This window comes from Rhineura floridana, chromosome 6 (assembly GCF_030035675.1).
Source record: "Rhineura floridana isolate rRhiFlo1 chromosome 6, rRhiFlo1.hap2, whole genome shotgun sequence".
Taxonomy (NCBI): Eukaryota; Metazoa; Chordata; class Lepidosauria; order Squamata; family Rhineuridae; genus Rhineura; species Rhineura floridana.
In genome coordinates, this window is record NC_084485.1 from 6374698 (window position 1) to 6388472 (window position 13775).

At 48.1% G+C, this 13775-nt stretch overlaps 1 protein-coding gene across 1 annotated transcript in view; it reads right to left on the reverse strand.

The window, feature by feature from the left end:
• Positions 1-3492: 3492 nt before the first annotated feature.
• The window catches only part of SNPH (syntaphilin), a 45097-nt gene continuing 34814 nt past the window's right edge, over positions 3493-13775 (reverse strand). Inside the window, exons 5-6 of the mRNA XM_061630203.1 lie at positions 9902-10051; positions 3493-5357 (exon numbers count right to left, since the gene is read on the reverse strand). Of these exons, the coding sequence (XP_061486187.1) occupies positions 4106-5357; positions 9902-10051 (1402 nt within the window). The 3' untranslated portion in view covers positions 3493-4105. The remainder of the gene's footprint in view (positions 5358-9901; positions 10052-13775) is intronic.

Here is a 13775-nt window from a genome sequence, read left to right on the forward strand (position 1 = left end):
ATGTGCCAGGTAAGGGGAACGCGGCCCAGACATGTTGTGGCTGTGCCTTGTTCCGGTCCTTCTCATATCCGCAGGGTTGTTGGTTGTCCTCTCAGCCAACTCTCAGATCTCCAGCTGCTGCTTTTTAATGCCAGATCGGTTCATAATAAAAAACCCCTCTTGTCCATGATTTGATTATGGACGAGGCAGCCGATCTGGCATGCATAACCGAGACCTGGGTAAGCGAACAGGGAGGAGTTAGTCTCTCCCAGATCTGCCCACCGGGGTATTTGGTTCAGCATCATGGTAGATCTGAGGGTCGGGGAGGTGGGGTTGCTGTGGTCTCACTCACCAAGCACCATGTCCATACAACTACTGGTCTGGAATGTTCGCACCTTGTGTTGGGCCAGAGGGACAGACTAGGAATCCTTTTGGTGTACCGCCCACCTTGCTGCCCAGTGGCTTCCTTAACTGAGTTGACAGAAGTGGTCTCGGAGGTATTGTTGAGATCCCCTAGACTATTAGTACTGGGGGATGTCAACATTCATGCCGAGGCTACTTTGTCTGGGGCGGCTCAGGACTTCATGGACTCCATGACAACCATGGGGCTGTCCCAATATGTTAGTGGCCCAACACATATATTGGGGCATACACTCGACCTTATTTTTGTTACTGGACATGGGGGTAGTGATCTGGATGTGGGGAGTTTTACATCTCTCCCTTTGTCATGGACCAGATCACTGCTTGCTGAAGTTTAGACTTTCAGCGACCTTTTCCCTCCGCAAGGGTGGGGGACCTATTAAATTGGTCCGCCCCCGGAGACTAATGAATCCTGAAGGTTTTCAAAGGGCTCTGGGGGATTTTCCGGCTGATAGGACCGGCGCTCCTGTTGAAGCCCTGGTTAATCTGTGGAATGCGGAGATGGCCCGGGCTGTTGACACGATCGCTCCTGCGCACCCTCTTCTTTGCAGAGCTCATTCAGCTCCTTGGTATACTCCAGAGTTGAGGGCGATGAAGCAAGATAGGAGGCGGCTTGAGTGGAGATGGAGATGAACTCCTGATGAATGCAGCTATACGCTGGTTTGTGCTTTCACCAAGCAGTATATAGGAGCGGTGAGGGTGGCGAAAAAACAATATTTCGCCGCCACTATTAAGGCATCTCTCTCCCGCCCAGCGGAGCTTTTTAGAGTTGTCCGAGGGCTACTCCATCTAGGCCTTCAGGACACTGTAGATACTTCGGTGGCCCACTGCAATGAGTTTGCTGAGCACTTCCAGCATAAGATCCTACGCATTCATCGGGACCTAGACTCTCATTTTATAGCAGTTAACCCTAGTGAGATGTCTGGTGCACAGTCTTATCATGTTTTGTTGGATGAGTTTCAGTCGGTTCAGTTCGAGGATGTGGACAAGGTGCTTGGACAGGTACGTGCAACCACTTCGGTACTAGATCCTTGCCCCTCTTGGCTAATAAAAACTGGCAAGGAGGGAACAGTTGGCTGGGCCAGGGAAGTGATAAATGCCTCCTTGCGAGAGGGAGTGGTCCCTGGCTGTCTGAAGGAGGCAGCAGTGAGACCACTCCTGAAAAAGCCTTCCCTGGACCCAGAGGATTTCAGCAGCTACAGACCATTGGCAAATGTCCCATATCTCGGCAAGATCCTGGAACGTGTGGTTGCTGACCAGCTCCAGACGCTTTTGGATGAAACCGATTATCTAGATCCATTTCAATCGGGCTCCAGGCCTAGTTTTGGCACTGAGACAGCCTTGGTCGCCCTGTGTGATGATCTATGTCGGGACGGAGACAGAGGGAGTGTAACTCTGTTGATTCTCCTTGATCTCTCAGCAGCTTTTGATACCATCGACCATGGTATCCTCTGGAGAGGCTTGCGGAGTTGGGAGTTGGAGGCACTGCTTGGCAGTGGTTCCGCTCCTACTTGGCGGGCCATCTCCAGAAGGTAGTGCTTGGGGAACATTGCTCGACCCCGTGGGTTCTCCAATATGGGGTCCCGCAAGGTTCGGTCTTGTCTCCCATGCTTTTTAACATCTATATGAAGCTGTTGGGTGCGGTCATCAGGAGTTTTGGAGTGCGTTGTCACCAGTACGCTGATGACACGCAGCTCTACTTCTCCTTTTCATCTTCCTCAGGTGAGGCGGTCAATGTGCTGAACTGTTGCCTGGACGCGACAATGGACTGGATGAGAACTAACAAACTGAGACTCAATCCTGATAAGACTGAGATGCTGTTGGTGGATGGTTTTTCCAATCAGATGGTGGATACATATCCTGTCCTGGATGGGGTTACACTCCCCCTAAAGGAACAGGTTCGTAGTCTGGGAGTCGTTCTAGACTCTTCCCTGTCACTTGAGGCTCATGTAGCCTCTGTGGCATAGAATGCGTTCTACCAACTTCGATTGGTAGCCCAGCTACGTCCCTACCTGAGTAAGGAGGATCTTACATCAGTAGTACATGCTCTGGTAACCTCACGTTTGGATTACTGTAATGCACTCTACGTAGGGCTACCTCTGAAGACGGTTTGGAAGCTACAGCTGGTGCAAAATGCGGTGGTCAGACTGCTAACAAGAACGAAGCGGTCTGACCATATAACACCTGTTTTGGCCCGCTTGCACTGGCTTCCAATATGCTTCCGGGCCAAATTCAAAGTGTTGGTATTAACCTATAAAGCCTTATACGGCGCGGGACCTCGATATCTGTCGGAACGCCTCTCCCGCTATGAACCGGCTCGTACACCACGGTCTGCTACGAAGGCCCTCCTCCGGGTCCCGACTCATAGGGAGGCCCGGAGGGCAGTGACAAGATCAAGGGCCTTCTCAGTGGTGGCCCCTGAACTATGGAATAGTCTCCCCGAGGAGGTTCGCCTGGCGCCGACACTATCATCCTTTCGGCGCCAGGTTAAAACCTTTATCTACTCCGAGGCATTTTAATTTTTTGTTAATGATTGTAATGTTTGTAATTTGATTTTAGCCTTTGCTGTTTTTAGATTGTGAAATTTGATTTTAGACTGATGTTTTGTATTATATTGTATTTTATTGTATCTATGTTCACCGCCCAGAGAGCTATTGCTAGTCGGGTGGTATATAAGTTTTAAAAATAAATAAAATAAATAAAATAATACTGAATAAGGCCCAGAGCTTGGAAAAGTTACTTTTTTTGAACTACAACTCCCATCAGCCCAATCCAGTGGCCATGCTGTCTGGGGCTGATGGGAATTGTAGTTCAAAAAAGAGCAACTTTTCCAAGCTCTGATAAGGCCAATGGTCCTTCTGTCTACACTGATTGACAGGGGCTCTCCAGTCCTACTGGGAGATGCCAAGGACTGAACCGGCACCTTCCGCATGGAAACGATTGCTTTGCCACTGAGCTACGGGCTCTTCAGTAGCAGTGCAATCCACTCCATCATTTCTGAGTTAAACTGGTAGCAGCTGAGAATAGATCTTCTCACTGCTAGGCAACCAGAACGCACACCCTTCCTTCCCCTTGGGAACCAGGCAAGATCTGTAGTTACTGCTGCCAGACTGTCCCTGCAAGGTAAGGGGTAGTGAGCAAACGTGGGATGCAGGCGGTGGCCTAGTGGGGATTAGGTACACTCAGGGCTGATGGCTTAGAGGGCAGCCGTGGAAAAAGCAGAAGAGAAAGAGGTAAGCTAAGGCCGCAGGGACGCTTTTCCAGTGTAACTTGAAAGTGGCCAGAAACAGCCCATCGGGGAAAGGAGAGAGGCTGGATCAACCATCAGCTTAGGAAAAGTCTTGTATCTTTCCTGGAGTGAAGCGACAGGACCGTTTCCACAAGCTACAGCACCTACGAGGTGAGGGTCCTTCAGCAGGGAGGTTGGCCGCCCTCTCCCAGCTGTACTTGCAATTCCTCCAAGGTTTCAGAACAAGTATCAACACCATCTCCCAAGTCAATTGCATAAATCGAGATACAGCAGGTCAGAACTCTTGTCAAGTCCCTCCCCCGTGCCCCCAAAATAAATACCTAAATAAATAAATAAAAAGTTTCAGTGCGCAAATGGAATTTACAATCAGCGGTCAGCTAAACTGCGGTTGTTTTCACGAGCTTGTTCTCCCGATGAAGCGTGTGTGCGACTCAGTTGGCTGGCTGGGGAAAGAAGTCACGGCTGGGAGCAGGGGCCGCTGGTGTTGGCTACGGAGCGGCAGCTGATCTTGCGGATGGAGTGCAAGGCAACCGTGCAGCAGCCCCGCAGGAGCGAACTGATGTTGTAGATCGGTTGGCCCTGCCGCCTCTGCGAGCGGCAGAGCCAGGCTACCGTAGGAACGGCTGGCACCACCACAGCCAGGAGATCCACAATGAAATGGCGGCTCCAGTAAGTTTGAGGCTCCAGCGCTGCCGCTGCGCCTTCTTGGTCTGGCTCAGCAGCAACTTCTTCTTCTGGGGCACATACAACACTCACAGACTGGCTCATGCGGGAAGGCTGGTGCACAGCTGGGCTATTGGTTGCTGGGCCTGGTGAACCCGCTGGCCGGTCAAGATGCTCCGTGGCCTCCTCTGCACTGACCACCACAGCTGAGGTGGGATCGGCAGCTGCCACGTCCATGGACCCAGGGACGTTTTGAGCCCGAATCTCTGAGCTGTTTGGCCCGGCAACATCCTCCATTTCAGATACCCACACAGACGTGGGGCTGCCCAGGCTGCAAGCTTGGGATTTCATCACCTTCTCTAAGATGGTATCGAGATCCGGCTGATAGTGCACGAAGTCTGTCTGTATGGCTTGTTCCTGCATGCAGCTGGCCTGCACTGCAGCCTCAACGCTGTGCTGAGACCCCATCAGTTTCTCGTACGTGGAGCTGGTTGGGACTCGGGACCCCAGAGAGGAGCTGGTCTGCAAGGAGGCTTCGTCCGTGCTGCAGTCCACCCCAGAGGACAAGAGGCTGCTCTGATCCAACAAATCTGTCCGGCTCAAGGAGTCGTCTGCAGCCGCAAAGCCGCTGTCTGCCGCCTCCTCCACCGAGATGGTCTGGGAGCCACCCACGTTCCTGTCAGCTGCTCCTTGGTCGCTCAGCTTGGTGTAGGTGGAGCTGCGGGTGAGCGAGCGAGACGGAGAGTCGCCTGCAGACTCTGCGGCCCCCTCCTCTTTGACCGTCCCGTCCTGGGCAATCTCCATGCTGTGGAGCAGCGTCTCCAGTTTCTTGTTCTGAATATTGATGTCCACAAAGTACTTTTGGAGCCCTTTGTCTTTATCCATCAGGTTGTTCTTGACTGTGTCAATGACCTGCTTCAGTTGCTTGATCTCCTTCCGGGCCTCCTTCAGGGCCATCTGGGCCTCCACCCGGTGACATTCCTCCTCGATCCAATCCTCCTGCATCCTTGAGAGCTGTGTCTTTAGGTCGTCTATCTCTGCATCCCTGTAGCAGGGAGACAGACAGGCAGACAGTCACTACCCTTGCTTGCTCTGCTACAGACACAAGCAGCTCTGTGTGTATATTCTGAACTACACCAAGTTCAAACAACTGGCAACAAAATGCTTTCATAATGTTGGAATTTTTTTTTATGAACTGGCTTTTGGGCTTGGCTTTATCACACTGGCTGTTTCCATAATTGTGCATTTGTGGTGTAGTGGTTAAGGTGTTGGACTAGGACCTAGGAGACCAGGGTTCGAATCCCCACACAGCCATGAAGTTCCCTGGGTGACCTTGGGCCAGTCACTGCCTCTCAGCCTCATGAAAACCCTATTCATAGGGTCGCCATAAGTCGGAATCGACTTGAAGGCAATACATTTACATTTTTTATAGTTTCATATGGATCGATTGTTTATACTTTTCATAGACTGAAAGTTACATTCTGTTGACAGATTGTACAAATTCAGCAAAAGTATATTTATTTGTTTCTCTTAGGTAGCAATCTAATGCATGCATACCTGTGAGCAGGGCCGGCTCCAGGCATGCCGGAGCCCTTGGGCATCAGGTTGCCCTGGGCCCCTGTGTGTGAGCTTTCGCATGCACACACGCAGCCCCCCACACCCCCACCTACCTGTCTCCTATCTTTTACTATTTCCATTAACCAAGATGGCGGCCGCGGTTTCCCTAAGGGGATGAAGCCTCTGCTGCCATCTTTGTTGATGGCACGAGTGCGTGCTACACGTGCTCATCTCTGCCATCAACTAAGATGGCGGCAGGGGCTTCAGTACTTTAGGGAAACTGCGGCTGCCATCTTCATTAAGGGCAATACTAAAAGGCAGGAGACAGGTAAGTAGGGGGCATGGGGGGCACGGATTGCAGAAGGGGAGTGGAGGGGCCGCTGAGGGCCTCCCTGTTACCATGCAGCTCCAGGGGCCCTCAGACCAGTGCCCCACACCCTGCCTGTGAGTGAGGAAGGGTAAAGGGACTCTGAATCCTAGCAAGACAGAGGTGCTGTAGGTTGATGGTTCCCAAGTCTGGATAATTGGTCAATTGCCTGCTTTGGATGGGGTTGTACTCCCTCTGAAAGAGCAGGTCTGTAGTCTGGGGGTCATCTTTGTCGCTAGAGGCCCAGGTGACCTAAGTGGTTGGGAGTGCCTTTCACCAGCTGCAGCCATTTCTGGATAGCCTGATCACTGTTGTTCATGCACTGATAACCTCCAGGATAGATTACTGTAATATGCTGTGAGATGTGGGGCTGCCCTTGACATCGGTCCGGAAGCTGCAGCTGCTGCAAAATGCAGTGACATGACAGCTCACTGGGGCAGCATATTGCCAACAAGTTACCTCGATGCTGAAAGGATTGCATTCGCTACCTATTAGCTACCAAGCTAAGTTCAAGGTTGTGGTTTTGGTATACAAAGCCCTATGCAGCTTGGGACCAGGATACCTGAAAGACCGTCTTATGTGCCTGGCCAATCACTGTGCAACTGAGGGATGCCATCCTATCAGGAGGTCTGTTCTGCATAACACAGGAAGTGGACCTCCCCTTTGGAATTCCCTCCCCTTAAATATTAGACAGGCACTGTCTTTGTTGTCTGTTCAGCTTCTGCTGAAGACCTTCCTCTTTCAACAAGCCTTTTAAGTAGACACCTTATCCCAGTCCGAGTCTGTGTTGGAATTGCTTTTTAAGATGTTTTTAACGCTTCCCCCCACAAAAAATATGTTTTTAGGATGTTTTATTTTTTAAACGTTTTCAAGATGTTTTGTTATTGTTTTTATTGTCTTGTCCTTTGTTTACCACTCTGGGCTTCTTCTGGGAGGAAGGACAGGATTGAAGTTCAACAAATAAATATAAATAAATAATAAAATAAAGGTTTCTTGTGTATTTATGATTTAATTTGTATCCCGCCCTTCCTCCCAGCAGGAGCCCAGGGCGGCAAACAAAAGCACTAAAAACACTTTAAAACATCATAAAAACAGACACTAAAACACAGTGAAACAAAGCAACTTTAAAAACATTTTTTTAAAAAGCTTTGAAGAATTTTTTTAAAAGGTAAAAAAACATTGTTTATTTTTTTAAAAAAAGGTTTAAAAGCATATTAAAACGCAATTCCAACACAGAAGCGGACTGTGCTTGAGGTGAAGGGCAAGACGCTGACTGAATCTTCAACATGGGCAAGGGGCAGTTTCCTCCACCACCCCTGAGGGCAGCTTAGGCGGTGCAAGGGAGGCTGCGTGGCACACACCGCTCTGTTCTCCCAACACCTAACGGCTAGTTCCTGCCTCCTAGCATTGACACGTCATTGCCACTCCTGCGTGATCAAGCCAGGAGCTAGTGGGACCAAGCAGAAGGAGTGCTGGGACCACACCAAGATAAAATGTTTTAAAAGATTTATTGAAAGATGTCCAATTGACACAGCCAGGGGTGCTCTTGCCAGTCGCCCACCGCAGGAATGGTAAAATGCAAACTTAGATACGCCCAACAGTCCTGATCTTTCATACTCACACAAGTAGCTGGTGGCCAACTAGTACTGTGGTCGACTCACTCTGCCTAATGGTAGGGCTGGCCCTTCAGGGGTTGAACTTTGTGTGGAAGCTGCACCCTCTGGCTTGAAAGTGTTGCCCACTGTTTCTAAGTGTGTGATGAAAGGCTGCTAGTGGTGAGGAAAACGGCACATACTCAGAGACCCATATACAGGCATCCATTTCTGATTTAAAAATAACAAAACCAGGCAAACTGGTGCTCAGGATAGCAGCAGGGCCCAATGAAAGCAGGTGACGGCAAACAGCCCTACTGCTTTGTGGGATGATCTTGGAAAAGACAAAGGATTACAGTGTGCATCCCCGCTCCCTTCGTGAAGAAAATATTACAAGAAATTTAAAATGCGACAGTGTTGCTCTGTTATGAACACTGTTTGGTAAAGTTAACTATATGAACCAGAAAGAGATCTAACGTACGGGGGATCAGTCTGCCCAGAAGGTCCTAACCTTATGCACTTGGAGGGTTTTCCATTAAGAGCAGAGCCTGGCTTTTATGCTGAAATTGAGGGGAACTGCAGGAGAACTGAAAAGGGTCACAGGGTGAGAGGTCCATTTTAGACATTCTATCTAAAATAATTGGTATTTTTAAAATATAGGCCAGTGAGGATTCGGAATTCCAGTGAGAACCTGATGATTGGCCAGAGGGTTCCAACTGGAGGGAATATAAAGGCAAGCACAGCACTGTGTTGGGGGGCAGCTGCTCAGTGTGGGAGTCTGACAGGAGACTAGGAAGAAGGAGAAGGTGAGCTAAGAAACCAACAAAGACCAAAACTGAAGGAAGCTAGCCAGGCGGAGAAGACTCCAGAGACAGCTCTCCAGGATAGGTCTCAGCCAGAGTGAAAGTAGCTGACAGCTGGCCTTAGGGAGACTTCAGAGGAGGCAACTGTGACATCTTTGTGGCTGAGCCCTGGCCTTCAAATAACTGACCAGAAGAAAGACTTCAGAGGAGAGCTGAAGGAAACCGCTCAGAGGGACAGCAGCAGTCTCAAGAGCAAAAGTCCAGTGTGAGGGACAGCTGGGAGACCCTGCACCTTTTCAGTGAGACCCTAACCAGAGAGAAGACGTCAAAGGAAGCCTTCTAAGTGCCTGTGAGTGAACTAGGGGAAGCATTCAAGGGGAAATTGGCTATTAACTTTGCATGAGAGTGATTATTAGGTGAAGTATATAGCCACCTCTTTGAAGCAACAATATCAGCGTTAAGGCAACAGGAACATCTTTTCAAGTGATGGTAGCAAATTCAAAATAACAGTAACCCATTTAGGGTGGGGATAGACTACTGCAAGCACATAACTCCGGTGCTTGAAAGCTTGTATTGGCTGTCCAGGGCAACCTAATTTGCAATGCACTTAACAACTTGGGTCTATGATACCTTGTGGACCACCTGATTCCTTATATCCCTTCCTGATCATGGAGATCTTTGGTGAGTATTTGGGGGGTAGGGAATTCGACCAGGATTTTTAAATAATTAGTGGGATTGTACCCAGTCGTTCCAATCCATTGAGGCTCCACAACAGCATGGCAGCTGGTGGATCAGTAAGTAATATCCACAGGGAAGTCTCCCCGTAGCAGTGGCAGTGGGTCAGATGGTAAACCTTGGGGAGCCCATCAGGTAGGATTCTCCCCGCTCTCCAAACCCTGAAACAGAGCCCCATCAAGCAGTAAGTCAACACCCACAGACCTGCCAGCTCCTGCAACGCCTAGTGAATTGGCAGCTGCCCTTCCTTCAGATTCACTCTGTGAGAAGTCAGGAGGGGACTTGGATGCTGGGCAAATCTAGGTCTGCATTTCATTGCTTAGACCTCCATGGCAAACCTTACAAAGATGTCTTGTTCCCAAGAAGCCAGCTCTCTTAGTTTATGTCATTAGCGCCTGGAAAAAACCCACAAGTAACATCTCAAGCGGCTTTGAGCGGTGCAAGATGCTGACTGATCTTGTCTGGCACTGTATGTTCAGAGCATACCAAACCTCAAATTCCTCCACCCCGGATGCAAAATCACCCAGATACTGACCGGTCCTGGAGCCTCTCATGCGTGTCTTTCAGCCTGGCCCTCAGGTGGCGTATGCAGACCTCCTTCTGCTGGAGAGGGGTAAGGTACTGCTCAGGGGTTGGGGGCTTGATGCCATGGTTATCACTGCACAGAAGGTACTTGACCGGCCTCCTGAAAGGACAGGAAATTCTTCAATCCAGGCAGCCACACCCCTTTGCCCAACCCACACAGGTCTCCAGTAAAAACCTGGGTAGCAGTACAAGCTCAGTAAAGGATAGTTCAGCAGACAGGATCTCTCATTGCCTCGGAACTGTCGATGGTCAAAAGGGAGACTTCACTTCCCATTCAGTGGAAGATTAGGGACACTTGGCTGCATTGCCCACATCCATCCCTTGCCACCCACTCCTTCCCTTGCCCACTCTGTTGTTCTTCCTCCCAATGTCAAAAATCAGACTGCAAGCTCCTTGGGACAGAAGCTTTATTTTTTTTTTTAGCTTTTTAGCCTTGTTAGCTTCAGAAACGCGGGATAGTGCTGTGTACATTGACTCTGATGTGTTACCCATGTGTGCTTTGAGTTCAAACTTTTCTGCTCTTTTCACCCTTCTAAAACCAAGCAAGAACAGTAGTGCGTTTGATGCTTTAACGGTGCCTCTTGCCCAGGGCAGAGTAATGTGGTCATGCAGCAAACACGTGGTAACAGCAAATGAAGAAATAGAGAGGTGTGGCAGAGGAGGAAACCAGACAGACATTTAAGACAAAAATTTCTTTACCATCGCAAGATCCCTTGACATATGTTGACTTGCCAAACTCCAGACTTCATAGTACCTACCACCCTTTCTATGTCTATCCACAACCACCGCTCTGGGCTAGTGTTCTCTCTTTGGGGAGTAAGATGGAAAGTGGGGTCCTACACACATAGCTAAAACAAATTTAAAATGCAGTTGTCAATCATCGCAGTGATATCCTGTTGTGCTAAAAGAGCTCTCCTGCACTTAGGACCAGGGAACCTGCTAGACTGCAAATCTCTGCCTCTGCCAATGCTTTTTAACCACAAACTTTTATCTTTGAGGGTTAATAGTATACTGCTTTACTCTACTGTGTGTTTTTTTTAATTGTGTGGTTTTTATTATATATGTATTGATTCTGTGGTGCATTTAGCTGTCAATCCGTACAAACCCCTACATTTTAATTAATTTATTTTAATTTCTATCCCATGTTCCATAGAAAGCTTTCCAGAGCAGGGTAATGTCTAAAATAAATGAGTCAGGTTTTGTGTAGCTTCATTATATATAAGAGCTTGCTTAATAGGGATCACATCCATCTGCCACAGTCCAGATTGAGGCCAGTGTCCTGCCTAGCAGTTTGGAATATAGCCATTAAGAGGGACGAGTGTGAGTTTAAACCTGGTTTGAAGAGGTTGTTACGGGTTTTCTGGCTGACCAACAGCTTACAAGAATACTGGAGTGCAGGACTGATGCCATCTCAAGACTAGATTTCCTGCCCACATTTCTGCTTGCTTTCTACCTTCTCAATTTTTATGCTTGTTAATAAAGAGAAATTAGCAAAACAGCACAAGTCTCCAGCATCCACACCTCATCTCCAGCCGCCTTCCCTCAGAAAAGGATGTTGTAGAGCTGGAAAAGGTTCAGAAAAGGGCAACCAGAATGATCAAGGGGATGGAGCGACTCCCCGATGAGGAAAGGTTGCAGCACTTGGGGCTAAATGTTTATGTTTAGAGAAAAGGCGAGTCAGAGACAACATGATAGAAGTGTATAAAATGATGCATGGCCTGGAGAAAGTGGAGAGAAAAAAGCTTTTCTCCCTCTCTCATAACACTAGAACTCATGGACATTCAATGAAGCTGAATGTTGGAAGATTCAGGACAGACAAAAGAAAGTAATTCACAGCGCATAGTTAGCCTATGGAATTTGCTCCCACAGGAGGCCATGACGGCCACCAACTTGGATGGCTTTAAAAGAGTATTAGACAAGCACATGGAGGATCAAGGTATTAATGGGTACTAGCCATGATGGCTATGCTCTGCCTCCACAGTTGGAGACAGCAGGCTTCTGAACACCAGTTGCTGGGAACTGCAGGAGGGGAGAGTGCTCTTGCGCGCAGGTCCTGTTTTTGGCTTCCCATAATGAGCACCTGGTTGGCCACTCTGAGAACAGGATGCTGGACTACATGGGCCACTGGCCTGATAAAGCAGGCTCTTCTTATGTTCTTATCCTTCCTTCCCTCCCAAAAAATCTGGAAAATGCTGCTTCTGAAACTTTTTATTATTTGGAGAGTGTGTGAGCCAGAGTGTGGATTTAGATATCTGGGGCTTGATCCAAGTATTATTATTAATACGGGTCCACTTGCATTGGCTGCCTGTATGTTTCCGAGCTCAATTCAAGGTGCTGGTTGTAACCTATAAAGCCTTACACGGCTTAGGACCACAATACCTGATGGAACGCCTCTCCTGAAACGAACCCACCCATACACTACGCTCATCCAAGGTCCTCCTCCGGGTGCCTACTGAGGGAAGGTGGGAGTCTGACAAAAAGAGAGAGGGCCTTCTCAGTGGTGGCCCCCAAATTATGGAATGATCTTTTTGACGAGGTGCGCCTGGCGTCAATACTGTTATCTCTTTGGCGCCAGGCCAACACTTTCCTCTTCTCCCAGGCATTTTAGCATGTGTTTTTAAATTGCTTTTAATTTTTTTTAACTGTGTTTTTAAATTGTCTTTTGTGTTTTAAAATTTGTGTATTTGTTTTTATTGTTTTTAATTGCTGTAAACCGCCCAGAGAGCTTCGGCTATGGGGCAGTACATAAATGTAACAAATAAATAAATAAATAAATAGTAGTAGTAGCATTAGTATTATTAAATTTATATCCCACCCTTATTCCCTGAAGGAGCTCAGGGCTGCAAACAAAAACACGAAAAACATGTTTAAAACATCTTAAAAACCAAACATCTTTATCAAAACCATCTTCCTTAATTTGGTCTGTCTCTAGGCCAGTTTAGATCTTTTGCTGCTCTTTTCCCCAAACAGCACAAAGGGATTGTCTTCAAATATTATTATTCATTTATTTATTTAAAATATTTATATCCCGCCCTATTTCCAAGGAACTCAGGGCGGCTTACAAATAAAAACCATAATCAATTAAAAACAAGCAATATACAGTTTAAAACAATTAAAAATAGATTAAATCAGTAAAAGTTAAAAAAAGACAATATTAGTTAAAAGCCTGTCTGAATAAAATAGTCTTAACCTGGGCACGAAAGGATGAAAGTGAGGCAGCCAGTCGAACCTCGCTAGGGAGGGAATTCCACAATCTAGGGGCAGCCACTGAAAAGGCCCTATTCTGTGTTTTTACAAAGCAAGCTTGTGAGAAAGATGGAATATTGAGCAGGGCCTCACCAGATGATCTCAAAACTCGGACAGGGTCATAGAGGGAGACACGATCTAACAGATAGCCTGGACCTAAGCCGTATAGGGCTTTATAGGTTAAAACCAGCACTTTGAATTGTGCTCGGAAACAGATTGGAAGCCAGTGGAGCTGGTACAACAGCGGGGTTGTATGTTCTCTGAGCCCAGCTCCAGTTAACATCCTGGCTGCAGCTCTTTGTACCAGTTTAAGTTTCCGAGCAGTCTTCAAGGGCAGCCCTACGTAGAGTGCATTACAGTAGTCCAATCGGGATGTAACTAAGGCATGTGTCACCGTAGTCAAGTCTGACAGGTCAAGGAACGGGCGCAGTTGGCGTACCAATCTTAGTTGAGCAAAGGCACTCCTTGCCACAGCCGAGACCTGTGCCTCCAGGTTCAAGGCCGAGTCCAGGAGAACTCCCAAACTGCGAACCTGTGATTTCAGGGGGAGTGTAACCCCGTCCAGCACAAGTTGGATC